This window comes from Erpetoichthys calabaricus, chromosome 16 (assembly GCF_900747795.2).
Source record: "Erpetoichthys calabaricus chromosome 16, fErpCal1.3, whole genome shotgun sequence".
In the NCBI taxonomy this organism is placed as follows: Eukaryota; Metazoa; Chordata; class Cladistia; order Polypteriformes; family Polypteridae; genus Erpetoichthys; species Erpetoichthys calabaricus.
The window spans coordinates 94,905,022-94,925,969 of NC_041409.2; the positions used below are offsets into that span (position 1 = coordinate 94,905,022).

At 41.7% G+C, this 20,948-nt stretch overlaps 1 protein-coding gene across 2 annotated transcripts in view; it reads right to left on the reverse strand.

Moving 5' to 3' along the window:
- LOC114666649 (Fc receptor-like protein 5) overlaps positions 1-20,948 on the reverse strand; it is a 50,917-nt gene that overhangs the window by 10,818 nt on the left and 19,151 nt on the right. For both annotated transcript variants that reach the window (XM_028821588.2, XM_028821586.2), the window contains exons 6-8: positions 16,896-17,180; positions 12,060-12,335; positions 3,136-3,423 (exon numbers count right to left, since the gene is read on the reverse strand). In XM_028821588.2, the coding sequence (XP_028677421.1) occupies positions 3,136-3,423; positions 12,060-12,335; positions 16,896-17,180 (849 nt within the window). The remainder of the gene's footprint in view (positions 1-3,135; positions 3,424-12,059; positions 12,336-16,895; positions 17,181-20,948) is intronic.

A 20,948-nucleotide genomic window follows, 5' to 3' on the forward strand; every position in this document is an offset into this window, starting at 1 on the left:
AACACCTGAGGGCTCTAGGAATACATTCAGTGAGATTTGATTGCTCTGCCTGTCAGGGGGAAGGCTTACTAAGTCAGATGTGGCAGCATGGCTGGAATGTAATATCACTAGCTACTATTATAAAGTGGGAAGAAAACGTGCTGGTTAATTATGTGTTTTGGGTAAGAATTTGTTTTTTGGGTGATATTCTGGTGTAATGAGAGAACAGATAAATGGAGCATATAATCTTTAGAGGTCAACATTATCAGCTGGGCACCAAAGGGCTGAAAACATGCCCAAATAGTAAATGAAAAAATAATTGAAAAAAATTCTGAAGAAATTAAAGAAAATAATTGAAAAAAATATCCTCATGTTTGGGATTTGTAGAATTATATCATGGCTTTTTAGCAATAATTGAATGCATAGTTCAACTTATTGAAACCCCCTGAATATAACTCAAAGATTTCATTTCTGCACCTATAGCTCAAACCTCAGATTTTCTGGCCAAAGCCCCACTATGATCTCACCTGCACAGAAATCATAATATTATGAAATTCTGAAAAATCCATAGAGCTCCAGCTATTTGGTGCAGTCACATGCATATACCGCCACTGACATGTTTAGCTGAAGCATAGTCTGACAGAAAAGATCATACTGTATTATTGTAGATTCAGGAGGTGGGGTGTCTTGATAGTAACTACTGCCTCTTCTGCTATTTTAAAACAAACAAACAAATAAATAACACTTTATGGCTGCTTTTGTTGGCCTTTATGTGTTGCTGGTTCCAATTTCTTCCATTTTGTGCACAAGAGCTCCCTCCTCTAATGGAGGACTTTGTTTTTCATAAACGTACTGCAGTGCCCTCTAGTGCTTCACTTGGTTTAGTGCTGTTGAAGGAAAGCAGCTGAAACAGTTCACAGTCACTGGCTTTGGATCATTTTGAACTGTTGGACTCTTTTGGTAATCTTGAGCTTGTGAAATTTTAAGACATTTTTAAATTTGAATCAGGAGATGATTAGCTACCTTATTTCAATTTCCAGATAGTTCAGTTGCATTTCACATAGCAAACCTTTAAGAAAACCAGAACATAACAATAAACTCCCCGTGGGTGTGTTAATGTACAGAAACAATTTATACCTGGGATTAATAATCACAGAAGGTCGGCAACAGCTACATTTATGCACCAATGCATTCACAATAATGACTGGTTTGTTTCTCAAATGCAGCATTATAAGCTGTGGCGGACCAAATTATTTAATTCATTGCTTGCATTGGCAAAGGCAAAACTGAAAATTAATTAATTGATTGATTAACAACAATCAATCAGATATTTTTCTGATATTAGACACAAATTTCCTATACTGAGAGAAAGCAGGCACAGTGTCTGGACCCAGGATTCAAACCCAGGACTCTAGAGCTGCAAGGCAGAAATGCTAAACATTGTGCTGCCCTTAGCATAAAACAAAATGTGTTTTGACAAAAGGTATTTGAACAGTAGGAAAAAGAATATATTTATGTTTGTGGCAGATGGCTGGGGATCCTGCCCAGCCGGGATGCCTGGAAGGACTGGGAGAGGGACAATGCCTCCCCTGGGCTATGAGAGAGCAGCCGTCCTGGTCTGCATGGGGGTAACGGGATCAGAGCTTAGAAGCTCATCCCTATTGGGGCCAGTGGCCACCAACAGGGGGTGCCCGGAGGATTATGGAGCCCTGGACTGCAGCACTTCCACCACATCCGGAAGTACTGCTGGATGAGATTCCAGGCAGACCTGGAGTGCTTCCGGGTGCTCATGCGGCACTTCTGCTACACCAGGAAGTGCCGTCAGAAGATCATCAGGAAGCATCTGGAGCACATCTGGGGCAGTACAAAAGGGGCCGCCTCACTCCATCAGATGAGCTGGAGTCGGGCGAAAGAGGACGGAGCTTATGAAGAGAGGAGTACAGGTGGCAGAAGACTTACGAGAGAGAAAACAAGGGACTGAGTTTGGCTAATTGAGCATTGTGTGGTGCTATATAGGAGAAAACCCATTAAACATCTGTGATTTTGGACATCTAGTGTCTGTCTGTCTGTGTACGGGGGCTGAACTTCCACAAAGCAAAATGATTATTTTCTGATAACTGCAAGAGTTCATGAAAATCATGCACTGCTTTGCATGTTTTGGAAAGGGCATGTTAGATGTAGGAAAATCTACAGTAAACGGAAACCTTTGTTGAAGGTATTCAAAGTTATCTCACAGTAGTCATACAGGGTGAGTTTCATTTCACTGTATGATGTTGTGTATCCTTTCCAGTAGCCTACTATATAAATGTAATCTTTATTTAGTTTATCTCAAATCACATGTTTACTGTCTTTGCTCCTGCAAACATTTAATAACTTTCATTCTGAAATATTTCATTAACATTTACAACATAGTATCAAAACCAATGTGCCTCCAGTGTCCATATTGTGCTCAAAAAGTAAGAGCAGGCTCCATCTGTTCATATCACTCCTGCAGTGTAAGTTTAGGAGGTCTGATCATTGATTGCACAGGGTATTTGTTTTTTACCACCTTTGCTACAGTCTGATCATCCCAATCACAACTGAATTTAGACCTTATCTTTTTAAAGTGGTCAACTGTTATCAGACCATGAGCGACATAGAGAAGTTCAGAGCCTGGATCAGACTGACTTGTACTTGCTCCAGCTGTTTAGTGCAAATTCATTATTATGCTGAGATTGTCTAATTGCCAACAGCAATGACATAACGTGACTACCACAGCACACGGAAATATTTCCCTTAATGCACAATGGTGTGTTACTGGTAGTTCAACTGGTCCTTTGTCAATCAAATTCATACCAAAAGTGCCCCGCTAGGTTTGCTAGGTGCTGTGTTGAGACCATTGTTTCTAAAAGGTCTTGGTTTAGTTGTTTTGGCCTACACCAGAGTGCGATAGGCATGTTCGCATTTACCAAAATGAACAACCAAAGGGAAAATTGGCCCAAAGTTTGAAACAACTGCACACCAACAAACTAGGTATGCTCAAGATTAACATTAAAAATGTACAGTAGAGTGAGTTTATTATTCAGTGTGAAAGACTTTTGAATTTATAGGAATGTAAACGTGGCAAAGTGAGTGACTAGAAAATTGAAGGAGAAGAAGCAGGTGTGGCACACTCACCAATGACCGTGATGTTGATTGCATTGCTGAGTGCTGGCTCATCTTCTTCACTGTTATTAGCCCTGCACCAGTATGACCCAGTCTGGACCTCTCCAGTGATTTTCAGCTTGTAAGAGATGGGTTTGGAGTCTTCTGTCAGCTGGATGTTGTTATTTTGTTGATTTTTAAAGTAGAGCTGGTAGTGGATTGGGTCAGTGCCTCTGGATGACTGACAGCTGATATGAAGACTGTCCCCTGGAGATGTTGTCCTGTTTCCACTGATGACCATCACTGGTGTGGATACTGGAACTGGAGGCAGAAAAAAACAGTCAGCAACATTGAAGATAAAAACATTCCATAGCCATGGCTCCAAGACTTCCTTCTCAAGTAATCTAAACTATTTGGATTGAAATGAAATGTTAGCTAGCTGAAGAACTGTTATTACTCAACATTAAAACTATGTACCTTTTCAGATATGTCTGTAACTATGAATTAATTACTTGATGATTGTCGCGCTGTCCCTGCTTAAACATGGAGTTCATTCTTTGTTTCTTAAATCAACTTTTTTCAGTGAAGGGCTGTGTCGATGGAAGAAATATGCATCCATTACAGGACACACTCACACAGCCTCATTGACTGACTGTTCGATTGACTCTTTTTCTGAGCCTTTATAATGGTCATGGGGAGCCATCATTTGATGATAGATAGATAGATAGATAGATAGATAGATAGATAGATAGATAGATAGATAGATAGATAGATAGATAGATAGATAGATAGATAGATAGATAGATAGATAGATAGATAGATAGATAGATAGATAGATAGATAGATAGATAGATAGATAGATAGATAGATAGAACCATAAACCAGTCCCTTCAGAACACATTTGTTCATTTATTCTTTTGGCAGTAAATGGCCATGGATAGCTGAAATATATTTGGACTGAGTACCAATCCTGGACTATTCCTAGACAGAGTACCAGTCTATCTCAGGACTCACACATGTACATACAGTCCTAATGGGACAATTCTGACACATTTTGAGCGTACCAATAGAATACCTATAAATATAAAATGTGTGAATGAGTATTCATTACTATGCAATGATGTTTCTTGCCTTGCTCAATGCTACCAGTATGGCCTCTGTTCCTTGCGGCCCTGAACTGGATTAGGTAGACTGGATTAAGATTTGTTAATGATTGGATGAGCTTAAGAGCTGGGAGGCAGCAGCACCCTACACTACAATTCCTCTGCTCTGTATAACATGTTCAAAAGAGAAAATATTGAATATGTCAAAAATAATTCAAAATGAAAAGCAATTTCTTGTTAGTATATGTCTTCACCATACAAGAATCAATAAATGGCAAAGATCCCCTAGTGGCCATACTAGTTATAATTTGTAATGAGTGGAAAGTGCCAGGATGATCTTTTACTTTTCTCTGAACCATTGTCAAGTGTCCCATTAAAGATGCGCTGTTTCCTTTTTCATTTGGTCCCAGACAGACTAGAACAGATTTTCCTCCCGTATTTAGTGCTCTCCATTTAGTGCATGTCAAGTTAGGTTTAGGCCACACAGATCACTTTAAAGTGAAACCCAAAAGTTGTGCTCTAAACTCATCAGACCACTGGATCTTTAGCCACGTGTGTACTGTGATCCATAAATATTTTTGTTTGACTCATCATATAGCTTTTCTTCATTAGAGATTCCTCATATAAACCATTTTTGAAGAATCATTTGTAAACTCCACTCTGAGACATCTGAGTGTTCAGAGGTCTTTAGGAACATGCGCTTCCAATGGCTTCTATCTTTGAATAAATAGCCCGATGAAGGCCTTGTCTTAGTGATGAATAAACTGACAGCACCCTCCAAGGGTTTTTCAAGAAGCACTGGTGTGTTCAGCCTGTCACATTCCATAACTTGAGCCAGTGAGCAACTCTCAGTCTGTCGTGTTTTGACTTTGCTTTACTTGCAATTACACAAAAAGAACAAAAGGTGTTGGTAACCAAGAGATTAGTGGGACTGGACACTGGTTTATCCAGTATGTGACATGGTAAGAAAATTCTGACAACTGAATTCGTACGGTGTCTTAGAGCAGACTGGCACTCCTACCAGATTTGTGCCTGCTTTGTAATCAAAGGTGATGTACCCTGTTACCCTGAATAGAATTAAGTGGGTCTGAAAATGGATTAATGGATAAGCTTATTTGGGTTTGGTAAGGTGTGCACTGTGTGATGGGTGGTACAACTTACCTCTCCAGGAGGTGAAAGCAGTGAGTGGGCACAAAGAAGTGCAGGATATTCCTTGTCTTGCCAGAAGACTGATAAAGCATGCCGATTTGCAGGTGGGCACGACCCTAACCCTGTTGGGAGGACAGAATGATGTATAGGCATGGGAAAACAACCTAGTAGGGCTACATACTCCCCAACATGCCAGGTGATAGCTTTCTCTTGGTGAGCATATATGTGCAACAGCCGCAAGGCATGCTGGGAACTGTAGTCCCATAGCACAGCCTTGTCCTGTTCCGTGGGTGCCGCCACGGGGTGCAGCAGGGATATGTGATCCCTACTTTGCGGAACTTTCGTTTGACCTGACTTTGAACAGGCTATGCCCTAACATCAGAAGTACTCCCAGGTCTAAGATAAAAGGAGGCATTCAACCTCATCCAGGAGAGTTGGTGTTGGGTAGAAGAGGACAAAGCTTGCCAGGGAGGAATATAAGAATGGATTAGAAATGTGAGTGTGTTTATAATGGGGAGGCAGCATAAAGAAGAGGGACGCCTCACACCTGGACAATCTGGCGAGGAAGGCAGGCTCTATTGTAGGCACGGAGCTAGACAGTTTGACATCTGTGCCAGAGCGACGGGCGCTGAGCTGGCTTCTGTCAATCATGGAGAATCCACTGCATCCACTGGAGAGGATCATCTCCAGACAGAGGAGCAGCTTCAGCGACAGACTATCTATCTATCTATCTATCTATCTATCTATCTATCATAAGCATGGCAATATGGATGTTCCTGTAGCAGCTCACTTCATCAGCCATGGACACTGTGAGAAGGACTTTAAAGTCATAGTGCTTACGGGCAACTTCAGAACACAGCAAGACAGAAATGAATGGGAAGTTAAAGTGATGCTAAAATTCAAAACATTGCAACATGGTTTAAATAGAGACAAGAGTTTTATGGCCAGGTATGAGGATTGTTTACATCTCTCTGACTTATCCAGACAATTTGAGTACAGATCCATATTGTAAGGAAAACTCATCAGATACTTCAAAAGACTTTGTTAGACAGTTATCAAATCAAAAGATATATACTATATATTGTTCTCTCTTGCTAAATGAATCTCAGCCTGGAGAGTTATATTATTTTTTTATATTTAAGATGTCCCACTTAAAGGTTTTCCAATGCTGTATCTGTCCTGGTGTCAATATAAACACAGAGAATTCAAAATTTCTGTATTACATCTTGCCTGAAGATGGTGCCTGAGTTGCCTTGATAGCTTGCATGTTGTAATCTGTTCAGTTAGCCAATAAAAGGGGTCATTTTGCTTGACTTCTCATTGCATGCATAATGGCTAACACGGTACAACACCCTACTACTTAAGAAGCCTTTGTAAAGGTAATTATTAATAATAAACCTTGTGTTTGCACCCGAAGCTTGTGCCTGTGAAGTCGAGTCTGGAGTTTGGGATGCTGCAACACCCCTTACTGGTCACAACTATTAAAACATGCAATCAAGACAATTTTCTTTTGTAGTAGGTTTAAATCAAACTCCTAGTTATTTTCCATCTAGAGCTTAGATTTTGTCCCCATATTTGTGTTGTTTTTTTCCAGGTACTTTTTTTCTTTCCACATCTCAGAAGCAAGTTTGTTAATTTAGATTGTAATTCTGTGTGTGTGAATGGGTCCTGAGATGTGCAGCCCTCCACCCCATTCAGTTTCAGGTCCTGCCTTGCATGTGATGTTTCTATGATAGGCTCCCATCTCCACCAAAACCCTGAATTGGATTAAGCGGGTTTGAAAATGCTGCATGTTACTCCCATATGTTAATGTGCATGAATGTGTCTGATAACTTTGCAATGATTATGGTTCATGTGGCAATTTTATATGTCATTTTAAGAATATAAGTTTTTTACAATGTAGTCACTACAAATTCTCCAATTTTTTTTGTTGTGCCTTGGTGTTCTCCAAGCTAGTTGTGGAAAGGATTCAGAAAGTATTCAGACCCTCTCTCTTTCTGCACACTTTATTGTGTTGTAGATTCAATTTTAAAGGAATAAATTTGCCACTTTTGCCCATCAAGCTGCACTCAGTAACACATAATGACAAAGTGAAAACATGTTTTCAAAAAGGTTTGTGAATTTCTAAAAAATCAAAAACTGAAATCTCTCATTCATAGTGTGCACACCCTCTGCTGTGACCCTCCAAATGGTGTTTAGCGGCATCCTGTTTGCTTTTATTGTCCTTGAGATGTGTCTAGAACTTGTTTGGAGTCTACCTATGTCAAAGAGAATTGATTGGATAGGCAGTATGGCATAGTGGTTATGGCTTTAGACCTTAAACTCTGAGGTTGTGGGTTGAAAATCCAACACTGTGTGATTATGAGCAAGTCCCTTCACCCGTCTCTACTTCAACTGGAAAAACAAGAATGGAACCAATCATATCTTGTAAGTCGCCTTAGATAAAGGCATCAGCCAAATAATCATATATAAAAAACGTCTACGCGTAAAAGTCTGTGTGTCTGCCTGTCCAGCCCAGAAGTGCGAGGCTGCAGCATGAAGCTCAAAGAGCCAGTAAGGCGGCCCCAAGTTAACGAGCCAGAAGAAGAAAGAAGTATGAGGCTACAACATGAAACTGAAAGAAAGCGACTCCATCGCCAAAGTGAAACCACAGACGAAAGACAAACTCGCTTAGCCGCTAATACATAATCAAGGTGAGCACATCGGCAAAACGAAACCTCCAAGGAGAGAAAAACTCGCTTACCTGCTGATAGACAAAGGTGGGCGAGCACGTCCACAAAATGAACCGCCGACTCTGCATTTCAATTTTTTTTCTGACGATTTCAATAGTTTCTATGAGTGAGGGCTTTTTACATCAAAGGCTTACACAGCTAGTAAGTAATAATAATTTAGAAAGGTATATAAGGTCTCACAAATCTCACTGCATCTCAGAACAAAAACCAAGCCATGAAATCCAAGAAACTCTCTGTAGAACTCTGCAATCATATTGTGCTGAGGCATAGATCAGGACAAGGGGATAAAACCATTTCTAAAGCTTTAAGTGCTCCTACTAGCATGGTGGCCTCACAAATTGTGAAATGGGAGAAGTTTGGATACACCAGGACTCTTCCTAGAGTTGGCTGTCCGACCAAACTGAGTAACTATAAAAGAAGGGCATTATATCGAGCACATCTGTCTTGTTAAAAATTGTCCAGAATGTTTCCAGTGCAAGATCCAACCTGCAAACATTGCAATCAAGTTCCAGACTCACTAGGCCACATGTTTTGGGCCTGCACCACATTAACATCATTTTGGACCAAAATCTTTAAATGCCTTTCAGACAGCCTTGGGGTCCCAATCCCTCCTAATTCATTAACAGCTGTGTTTGGTGTAATTCTAGATTGGCTTAAAGTGGAGAAGGACAAAAAATTGTGATTGCATTTACTACACTATTGGCATGCAGACTTATCTTGCTTCAGAAATCATCTGTTGAGATAGGAGAATCTATCAGAAGGAAGACCATCTCAGCAGCTCTCTATCAATCAGGTTTTTATGGTAGAGTGGCTAGACAAAAGCCACTCTTCAATAAAAGGCATATGACACCTTGCACGAACTCTGAGAGCAAATGGAGAAACAAACATTATCTGGTCTGATGAGTCAAAAATTGAATAGATACAGGGAGTCTGGTCAGAATGGAAGGATAAAAGCAGCCAAATATGGAGAGGTCCTTGAAGAAAATCTGCTCCAGTGTGTGTGGCCAACACAATGCTGAAATGGATTAAAGACAAGTCTCTGTGTTTCCTTCAGTGTCCCAGCCAAAGCTCAGACCTAATCTCCATAGAATATCTGTGGAGAGACCTGAAGGTGGCAGTCCACAGATGTTTCCCATGTCAAAAGTTTTAGAGCACCTCACTTTTTTCAGTTTTTATGGAAATGCACTCAACTTAATGTCTTAATGTTTCATGAAATCAAGGCAAAGAACAAATAAACAATGGCAAATAAAAAAAAAATCAAGGAATCGTTAAGTGTACAACTGTTTTTCAAATATTGCATTCATCGAAGTAACCACCTTTTGCTGATATAACAGCCAAACTGTGGTAACCTTTTGATTCAAAATGCCAGTCACTTTGTGCAAGTCACCAACTCTGTCTCCAGCAAAAGAACACCAGACCATCACACTTCCTCGTTCATGTTTGACAATTAGTGTCACATACTGAGGGACCATCTTTTCACCAACTTGACAGTGTATAAAAACCCTGAGTGAAGATATCAAATTTTGTTTCATTGACCCATAAGTCTGCAGTAATCTACAGCTGGTATTTCAATGCCCATTTTGTCCTTTAAGGAATCGTGTTTTTACTGTCACGTGCCCTGTTAAACCTGCATGTGTGTAAATGACAGGGAGGTCAGTGGAATGGTGAGGATGCAGAGAACAGAGTTGGAGAAAGTGGATGAGTTTAAATACTTGGGATCAATAGTACAGAGTAATGGGGATTGTGGAAGAGAGATGAAGAAGAGAGTGCAGGCAAGGTGGAATGGGTGGAGAATATTGTCAGGAGAAATTTGTGACAGATGGGTATCAGCAAGAGTGAAAGAGAAGGCCTACAGGACGGTAGTGAGACCAGCTATGTTATATGGGTTGGAGATGGTGACACTGACCAAAAAACAGGACACAGAGCTGGAGGTTGCAGAATTAAAGATGTTAAGATTTGCATTGGGTGCGACGAGGATGGACAGGATTTGAAATGAGGACATTAGATGGTCAGCTCAGGTTGGACGGTTGGGAGACAAAGTCAGAGAGGCGAGATTGTACTGGTTTGGACATGTGCAGAGGAGAGATTCTGGGTATATTGGGAGAAGGATGTTAAGGATGGAGCTGCCAGGAAAAAGGAAAAGAGGAAGGCCTAAGAGGAGGTTTATGGATGTGGTGAGTGAGGACATGCAGGTGATGGGTATAACAGAGCAAGATGCAGAGGACAGAAAGATATGTAAGAAGATGATCCGCTGTGGCAACCACTAACGGGAGCTGCCGAAAGAAGAAGAAGACTGTTAAGCTGTGCTTGAAGCTGTTGTGCTGTGAGGCACCAGTCACGGAAGTTGGTGATCCTTAGAAACTTGACTTCTGATTGTGGGGTGACGCTGGGTCTGCCATGTCTCCTCCTATCAGAGTTTCTTCCAGTTTCCATTTGCCTTTGAATTGTGTAGGACACCACTGGACTCACTGACTCTTTGATTTTTTATTTTTTGCAAATTCTCTAAATGAAAGGCCCACAATACTAAGTGTAATAATGCTCTGTCTCATTTAATTTGTAATTGCTGTTTTCTTGCTATTATCACAACTTTGTACAGTGTAATATTGTCCAAGTAGGACTTTAGAGGGTGTTGTAACACAGTCTGTTCCAGCTCTGCTTTAAGACACACAGATGGTTTTTTAATAATCAATAGAAGTTGGGACACCTGTGCAAATTGTTTGCTTCAACTTGCAAGGCTTAATTTACATTTATTGCTGCAGAACATCTATAGGTTGAAACCTATTAATTGTTCCCTGAAGAAGGGCCATTTTTCATATTCTGAAATTGCCTCTTTTCAGTGTTTGCTAACCTAAAGTTGAAATTTAAACCTCCAACAGTTTACTGCTTACCTTTTCACCATTTTAGGTTACTCATTGCATTTGAACTGACTACATTTTAAGAAAAACTTGAAAAACTGAGGTGTTCTAAAACTTTTGACCAGTATTGTATTACATTTGCTATTGGTCATTTTCTGCTGTCAAAGTGACATGGTGCATGCAGACTTATAATTATGTTAAAAAATGGACCAGTGAGAGAAGGCGCATGAATGAGGTATGCCCTAAAGTTGGGAGGAAACAGCAGCCAAGCAGTGTGCCTGGCTGACTTACATTTAGGGTAATCTCAATTGCCTGTACAACTAAGCTCCCTAGTTTCTATACTTAAATCGTTAACGCCAACAACCTCAGCTCAGAGATGGGAATTTGGTGATCAGGCTGATAGTCACCTGTCTGTCTGTGGTGCAATGACATAAAAGTACAGAATGCAAGTATCTTTAACAAAAACCTATAAAAATGTCACTATATTTTATCTTGCATCCTTAATTTTAAAATAATTAATTCCATCCATCCATCCATCCATCCATCCATCCATCCATCCATCCATCCATCCATCCATCCATCATCCAACCCACTATATCCTAACTACAGGGTCACGGAGGTCTGCTGGAGCCAATCCCGGCCAACACAGGGCACAAGGCAGGAAACAAACCCCGGGCAGGGTGCCAGCCCACCGCAGGGCGAGCACACAAACACAAAGCGCACACTAGGGACAATTTAGAATCGCCAATGCACCTAACCTGCATGTCTTTGGACTGTGGGAGGAAACCAGAGTACCTGGAGGAAACCCATGCAGACACAGGAGAACATACAAACTCCACGCAGGGAGGACCAGGGAAGTGAACCCGGGTCTCCTAACTGTGAGGCATAATTCATTCCACTTAGGGAAATTTTACTTCAAATACTTACCAAACCTCACTGTGTGCCTCATGGTTGGTGACCCTTATGTTTCTGTTTTTCCTGATGCTTTTGATTTCCTAAAGTTTAACCAAACCTTCATGAAACTTATTTTGGCCCCACACCTTAATACTTATTTACCAAGTGCAGCTCTGAGTGGATCACATGGCTCTTGAAAAATCACAAAATGGATTACTTCTTACTCTGCACATGGACAGACACTGGCAGGCTTCGTTTTGTCACTGTGTTTAACTGCCCTTCACATTCATACTTTCCAGCGTGGCTTTCATTGGCAGTTGTCGTATACTGTGCTGAGGAGCTGCTTTCTTTCACTGGCTCGCCATCCTTTAGAAACGTGTATAGCAGGGGTTCAGTGAAATGAGGCTTCATCACATTGGCACTGCACGTTAGAATGAGAGGCTGACCTTCTCTCACAAAGGCTGTGGGGTCTGCTTGTAGGATCACACTGGAAATTAATTCTGAAATAAAGCAGAAGATGTTTCTTTCACCTTTGTCTATACATTTTAATAGTTTTGAAATGAAGAAGACTTTTCTTTTGCCACCGGCCACACACAAGCTTGAACACTGAAATAGAACTTGGTTGTAGAGAAAAACCTTAAGACATGTTAAAAACTAATGAAGACTGTTGAACTCTTCAAGGTTATTTGGCAAAAACACTAATAATCAATGTTCTCAATGCAGGTTTGACATTACAGGACCTTAGGGACCTGAAACATCTCCTAACATCTAAACTCAAATGGGTAGCCATACATTACATAGCACATTAATGCACACTCTGACAATCAAATCAGTGTCGCCCGTCACAGCAGGTAATTTACAGTCATCTGTTAACCTGACAACATGTACTAGTATCGCAGGAGGAAATGAGCAAATATTCAATCTCCACGTAAATAGAACACCAGCAAAGAATGAAGTGAAGATCCAAGAGCCATGATCTGTTACTGTTACTCCTTATATTCTTCTCTCATTAAGCCAATTATATCTTCTAAATCATCATAGCTAGATGGCTTTTGACTGTGAGAGGAAGGATACATGAACACAGGGACAACTTTCAAACTCTGTAAAGAAGGCAACTCAAATCAGGATCCAACAACCATAAACTTGCACCGCTACCTGCTGCACCACAGTCTCAGCCTGCCACTCTGGGTGAATTTAGAGCAAAGCATTAAATTGATGACATTTGTCTAGACTATGAGAAAACATGTATGTGTGGTGGGGGACGACATGAAAAATACCCACAAAAGGCACCACTGCTAGGAATTAAATTGGGATCTAAAAGTAATGCCACCATTACACCCAAAACTAACTTAAAGTCACCAATGAACAAGATGGCCTGTCTTCAGATTGTAGCTGTAATCTCCAGATAAACACATACACAGGCACTGGGAGAACACTGACATTCCATTAAGAAGGAATTCCAAAATGCACATCAAAATTTGATCTAAGAGCCACAAGGTGATAATACTATCTTCTACACTACAATGCCATTGTATCATAGTGGACCAATTTGGAATCTCAAATCAAAGTAACTATGAATTTTTACAGAGTACTGTAAATGCAGACTCCACACAGAATGCACATCTCCAAGGAATCAAAAGATAATCTAAAGTGGCTTAGGTATCTGCTGAACCACAATACCACCCTCTGAAAATGGTCAGCTGTAAAGTCACTAATCAATCCGACACAGAAGTCCCAAAGCACATAAATCCCAATACGCTTCAAAGAGTGCAGTCCCAAACACATTTAAAAATGCCCACTAGAAGGGAAAACTGTTAAACCCGGCCAGTAACAAGGGCAAACACCAACCTTTATAAAAATGAAAAGGTTTTATTTCCACAAACATGCTCTGTCAAACAATAAAACTTTGCAGAGCACAAAACATATTAAGTATTTGCCTAGGCAATAAGGATATCCCAAACAAACACAGCCTTAAAAAAATCACAAATCCAGAGTGATGTCAAAATCCAGGGCAGAATGTCAAAAATCCGGAAATATTGAAAAGCACACTAGAAAGACAGAAACTCATCAAAACCTCCCAAACACATTCAAAGTGAACCACTAGGAACTGTGGGAGTCCCTCCAGATTTATAGGCCATAGTGATTGGCAGGTGACCCCATCTCTTGGGAGGCCACCCTCAAAACACATGGAACATGACCAAAGCATTGATACAAAGATATAAAACAATAAAGAATATAAATAATAAACACAAGCAATGTCAATGTAAACAAAAAATAAAAAATGGACAAATAGGACATTAAACAAAGATCTCAACCCCAGCCAGGGAAAGAATCCTAGCTGAAACACAACATCTGACAACATGTGTTTGGATGTGGAGGGAATGTGGGGGTAAACAAGAAAGCCCCCACAACCATACAAGGAACATATATAGCTGACAGAGAATATACCCAAGACCCAATAGCTATGAAGTGGTACTATTACTTGTTGTACCACAATACTGTCCTCTCAGATTAGGTCAATCAAGGTTTGTAAATTAACCCAACTGGATGTTGTTGGACTTTGACAGAAGTCGTGTTTGTGTTGTGACTCCAGTTGAGATTCAGAATAGGATCCAAAAGGTGCTATCTGATGCACAATTCTTTCTTCTAACATGGCCCAAATAGCCTGAAAGCAAGTCATTATATTATGGGATGGACATTTGAGTCTGTAGAGGAAAACCAAGAAAAGCGTTCCAAGGAGAACATTCAGATTCAATACAGAAAAAACCTAATTGACCATAGAGAAGAGGTGTTAAAATCGAATCATAAAGTGCTGCAGTGGCTGCATGTTTATGTTCCTGCCACTTTCTTAATTACTAACCAGTTACTGCTGCTAATGTAACTTACTTCATTTGTTTAAATTATAATTGACTTAATTTTCTTTCCTTAAATGGCACCCAAACAATACAGAGATGCAAAGTGAGCAATCAGATGACCAGCTTATTCAGGGGTCTGTTAATGAAAGCTGTTATGTCAATCAATTCCTTTTCGTCTTATCATTTTACCACATTAATCATTTCCAAAACTTTTTTCTGTGATCACCATCCAATATCTTTTTTGATCAGAACAGATCAGTAATTCTCTAATATAACCTTCACTTTTTTCAAATATTTTTTGAGACACATATTGTATGAAAGACAGAGATATTAAATGGGATCAAAGTTAGCTTGTTCATCTCACTTGTCATCTCATTATTGTTTGCCTGCTTGTTAAAAAAAAAGAAAAGAGAAACTGTTAAAATAGATAGATAGAACTTTAATTTGTCCCCATGGGGAAATTCATTTTTTTTAGAAGCTCTTTAAATAAATAAATGAACATACACACACTTTGGTCTGAACACATACCAGAATCACTGGAATGCAAGAAATTTAAAAAGAAATAAAAACTTCTGACTTGGCTGTTACAGTCACAGTGAGGCATTAAGCAGAAGTATTGCTGTTGGTATAAAGGAGCCCCCTTTATACTTTTCTTGACACACTTCTGCTGAAAAACTTGTTGGCTGAAAGTCCTCAGTGTTGGTGTGTCAGTTAGAGGTGGTGCAGCATTGTTCAGAATGGCGCTCAGTTTTGTTTTCATTCTCTCCTTCGCTATGACCTCCAGGGGGTCCAAAGTGTGTCCTGTCTCTGAGCTTGCCCTTTAATTAACCTGTTGATTTTTCTCCTTGAAGTGATGTTACCAGCCCAGCACACCATAGTGTAGCAAATCACACTGGCCATAACAGAGTTATAGAAGATGTGAAGGATGTCACTTCCCACATTAAAAGAATGCAGTCTTCCTAAGGAAAAAAAAGCCTGCTCTGCCTTAGCATATATTGATCCTCTGTGTTCAACCTGCCATTAATGTGGATCCCAAGTACATGTAGGAGTGGACCAAATCTATATTCACTCTCTGAAAAGTGACAGGACATAAAGGCTCTTTGGTGCAGAGAAAGTCAATAACCAGTTCCTTGGTGTTGCTGATGTTTAGTTTCAGACAATTCACTTTGGCTGAAAGTCCTCAGTGTTGGTGTGTTAGAGAGAGGATGTGCAGCATTGTTCATAATGACACTCAGTGTGTTTTAACTCTCTCCTTTGATCCAACCTCCAGAGGGTCCATAGAGTGTCCCATAACAGATCCTGCCCTTTTAATTAGCCTGTTGATGTGGAGGGAATCTCTTGAATTGATGTTACCAGTCCACCACTGCACAGTGTAGAAAATTGCATTGGTTATGAAAGAGTTGTAGAAGATGTAAAGGATGTGACTTCCCACATTAAAGGAACACAGTCTCCTAAGAAGAAAAGAGTCTGCTATGCCCCTTCTTATATAGCTCATCTGTGCTCTAAGACCAGTCCAACCTGTCATTAATGTGAACCCCCAAGTACTTGTAGGAGTGGACCACCTCTACATCCACTCCTTGAATAGTGGCCCGACATAGAGGCTCTTTGGTGAGGTGAAAGTCAATAAGCAGTTCATTGGTTTTGCTGATGTTAAGATGTAGACAGCTCCTCTCGTCTGTCTCATTCCCTTTATCAATACACCCCATAAGATGCAAGTAATTTAAAATTATGGAAATATAATATGCGCCATTAGCATTAGTAATTTTTTAATAATGGAGAACATGGATGGAATGAAAATTTCTATCCACTGCAACCTTAACTGATTTTAACACCCATGCTGTCCCACCAAAAAATTTTAATAAAGTTGGCTAGTTACTCTTTTATTTACCACTGCTGATGTGCACAAGTCAGCAGTCCTGCCTCATAAAATGAGATGAAACCTTCCTGTCACACAGGCTCACGCAGACCCTTTGGGCACAGCAGCATTCTGCCTCTGCCACTTGATTCTTACCCTTGAATCCTTCCTGCTCATTTATCTATATAAATAAAGGGGGTGGGGGGTGGGGGGGTAGTGAGAAATGAGGGTCTTGAACAATATTAAGTCCTCCTATTGTATTAAAGAAGATTCAAACTAATGAGTGGTGCTTTCTGTCTTCCTGATGTTTTGTATTTTTTGAATAAAAGATCAAAGTGAACCTCACTCACCTGAAACATGGAGGGTAACAGGATTACTAGATCTTGTGCATTCAGTTCCCTCATTGGTCACTCTGCATGAATATTTCCCCATGTCATTGAAACGGGTGAGTCTGAGTTCCAATGTACTTTCATTTAGAACGGTTTTCAGAATTTCCTGATCTTTGTAATATGTGTAACGTAGTGATGAGACAGCATACCATCGATTTACTTGGGTGTCACAGTGGAGAGTAACCAGGTCTCCTTCCCAGACTTGGTTCTGACTAAATTCCAGAATGGGTTCAGTTATGGCCTCTCCTGATAATAAAAAAAAAACAGTAAAAACATCAAAGCAGAGATAAATGGCACTTAGAAATTCTTCACAGCTTTTTACTTTCAGTGATCATTATATCAAAAATTAGCTGTGTTACCTGGAAAATTTCATAAGACAATGGGCATCAGTTATTGTGCTCTCAATTAATTGAGTGTATCAGAAGTACTATGTAACTAACTACATACTATAACTACTTTTCTGTTTAAGATATATATTTTTTTCACCAAGGGTTAATATTACTGGCAGGCAGTGTGGTGTAGTGATTAAGACCTTGGAGCTGAAACCCTGAGGTTGTGGATTCATATCCTGCTACTGACGCTGTGTGACAATGAGCAGGCTACTTCACCGACCTGTGCTCTAATTGGAAAAATAAAATGAATGTAACCAATTGTACCTCATATGTTGTAAGACACCTTGGATAAAGGCGTCAGTCAAGAAATAATATTATTGGGTCAATGGAGCTTGATACACTAGATACAATTGTCCATAAGTAAAACATTCCTGCTTTTCAATTTTACTGGAAAATATATTCTTTTGAATTGAAAAAGGTTATCAGTAGAAATAATGTGAGATTTGAGTATATGTTGTTGACTCAAGTATTTTCAGTTGTATGTGGTCGTCCTTTAAATTTCTGCAAATGCAAATGTAAATGCAAAGAATAATGAAGAGTGGCATCCCCATTCAAAATAAGCAGGCACACGTGTAATGTAAATGATATCAGAAGTTGGGAGTGGGGGCCCCTTTCAAGCTCTGCAGAATGTCAGTTACAATGGAGCAGCTAATGGGGAACTCATTAAGTTTAAACTGACGCCATTAGTCCCAGCTTGTCTTGGATCTGAAGATGCCACTTTTGCCTCTACTTCTCTCTCCCTCCCTTTTTCCTTATAGCGAAGCAACACTTATGCCCACAGCCACGGCCCCTTCACAGGAGCGTCATAGTGTGCTTGCTAACCAGTGAGCTTTGCATCTTCCCAGCGTGTCCTGGGTCTTCCCCGGGGCCTCCTCCCAGTTGGACGTGCCCGGAACACCCCACCAGGGAGGCGTACAGGAGGCATCCTGATCAGATGCCCGTGCCACCTCATCTGACTCCTCTCGATGCGGAGGAGCAGCGGCTCTACTCTGAGTAGAGTAAAAGCTCATAAAAGCTCATAAAAGTTATGAACAGAATCGGTGACAAAGGGCAGCCCTGGCGGAGTCCAACTCTCACTGGAAACGGGTTCGACTTACTGCCGGCAATGCGGACCAAGCTCTGACACCGGTTGTACAGGGACTGAACAGCCCTTATCAGGGGGTCCGGTACCCCATACTCCCGGAGCACCCCCCACAGGATTCCCCGAGGGACACGGTCGAACACCTTTTCCAAGTCCACAAAACACATGTAGACTGGTTGGGCGAACTCCCATGCACCCTCCAGGACTCTGCTAAGGGTGTAGAGCTGGTCCACTGTTCCGCGACCAGGAAGTAAACCACGCTGTTCCTCCTGAATCCGAGGTTCGACTATCCGACGGACCCTTCTCTACAAAACCCCCGAATAGACTTTTCCAGGGAGGCTGAGGAGTGTGATCCCTCTGTAGTTGGAACACACCCTCCGGTCCCCCTTCTTAAAGAGGGGGACCACCACCCCAGTCTGCCAATCCAGAGGCACTGTCCCTGATGTCCATGCGATGTTGCAGAGACGTGTCAACCAAGACAGCCCTACAACATCCAGAGCCTTGAGGAACTCCGGGCGTATCTCATCCACCCCCGGGGCTCTGCCACCAAGGAGTTTTTTGACCACCTCGGTGACCTCAGTCCCAGAGATGGGGGAGCCCACCTCCAAGTCCCCAGGCTCTGCTTCCTCATTGGAAGGCATGTTAGTGGGATTGAGGAGGTCTTCGAAGTACTCCCCCCACCGACCCACAACGTCCCGAGTTGAGGTCAGCAGTGCACCATCCCCACCATATACAGTGTTGACACTGCACTGCTTCCCCCTCCTGAGACGCCAGACGGTGGACCAGAATCTCCTCAAAGCCATCCGAAAGTCGTTCTCCATGGCCTCCCCAAACTCCTCCCATGCCCAAGTTTTTGCCTCAGCAATCACCGAAGCTGCATTCCGCTTGGTCTGCCTCCAGAGTCCCACAGGACAAAAGGGACCGGTAGGACTCCTTCTTCAGCTTGACAGCATCCCTCACCGCCGGTGTCCACCAACGGGTTCGGGGATTGTCGTCACAGCTCCGGTCAGCCGCCTCAACAATAGAGGCACGGAACATGGCCCATTCGGACTTAATGTCCCCCACCTCCCTCAGGACGTGGTCGAAGTTCTGCCGGAGGTGGGAGTTGAAGCTACTTCTGACAGGGGGCTCTGCCAGACGTTCCCAGCAGACCCTCACAACACGTTTGGGCCTACCAGGCCTGACCGGCATCCTCCCCAACCATCGAAGCCAACTCACCACCAGGTGGTGATCAGTTGATAGCTCCGCCCCTCTCTTCACCCTAGTGTCCAAGACATGTGGCCGCAAGTCCGACGCCACGACCACAAAGTCGATCATCGAACTGAGGCCTAGGGTGTCCTGGTGCCAAGTACACATATGAACACCCCTATGCTTGAACATGGTGTTTGTTATGGACAATCCGTGACGAGCACAGAAGTCCAATAACAAAACACCACTCGGGTTCAGATTGGGGGGACCATTCCTCCCAATCACGCCCTTCCAGGTCTCACTGTCATTGCCCACATGAGCATTGAATTCTCCCAGCAGTACGAGGGAGTCCCCAGAAGGTATGCCCTCTAGCACCCCCTCCAGGGACTCCAAAAAGGGTGGGTACTCCGAACTGCTGTTTGGTGCATACGCACAAACAACAGTTAGGTCCCGTCCCCCCACCCGAAGGCAGAGGAAGGCTACCCTCTCGTCTACCGGGGTAAACCCCAATGTACAGGCTCCAAGTCGGGGGGCAATAAGTATGCCCACACCCGCTCAGCGCCTCTCACCGGGGGCATCTCCAGAGTGGTACAGAGTCCAGCCCCTCTCAAGGTTCATATTATATATTTTGTTGTTTTTAATAGTCATTTAGTGAGTTTTATTGTAGCATTTTTAATGTTTTACATTTTTCAAAAAATATATTTTTTTGCTTGATGTTCAGAGAATGCACCATTATAATAATTCTTTGCATTTATATAGTGCTTTTCTCACTACTCAAAGCACTTAGCAATTGCAGGCATAGGGCCTTGCTCAAGGGCCCAACAGAGCAGAGTCTCTTTTGGCATTTTACAGGATTTGAACCGGCAACCTCCTGATTGCCAGTGCAGATCCCTAGCCTCAGAGCCACCATGCAAAGTCTGTACGGCAATACATATTGTATGTGAATTAAGTGTATAATCCCATGGCTAATATAGCTATAAAGATATTATGGGGTTTGGTCGAATGTTCAGGAAAAATGTTCTTTAACTCGGATGGCTTTATGAAAACTCCAGAAGCTCCAAACTGTTGCTGGTTAAACGCACCAGCCTTGCTGTTGGATATATTGTTACATGTTAGATTTTTTAGACTTTATCAAACCATGACCCCCATACATTTCAAGTGCCCATTTAACCATTTTGGTCTGGAGCTGGAACTGAATAAGGATTCTTTTATGCCTGTTTGGAGAAATCTAAGAAGCTTCCAGCACAGCTAGGGAGGGAAATTGTCACCTCTCTTGTTTGAGCTGTACAGGTTAGGAAGCAGAAGTGCCATCCTAAGTTTTGTCTAACCCTAAGTGGCTTTTCATTGGTTCAA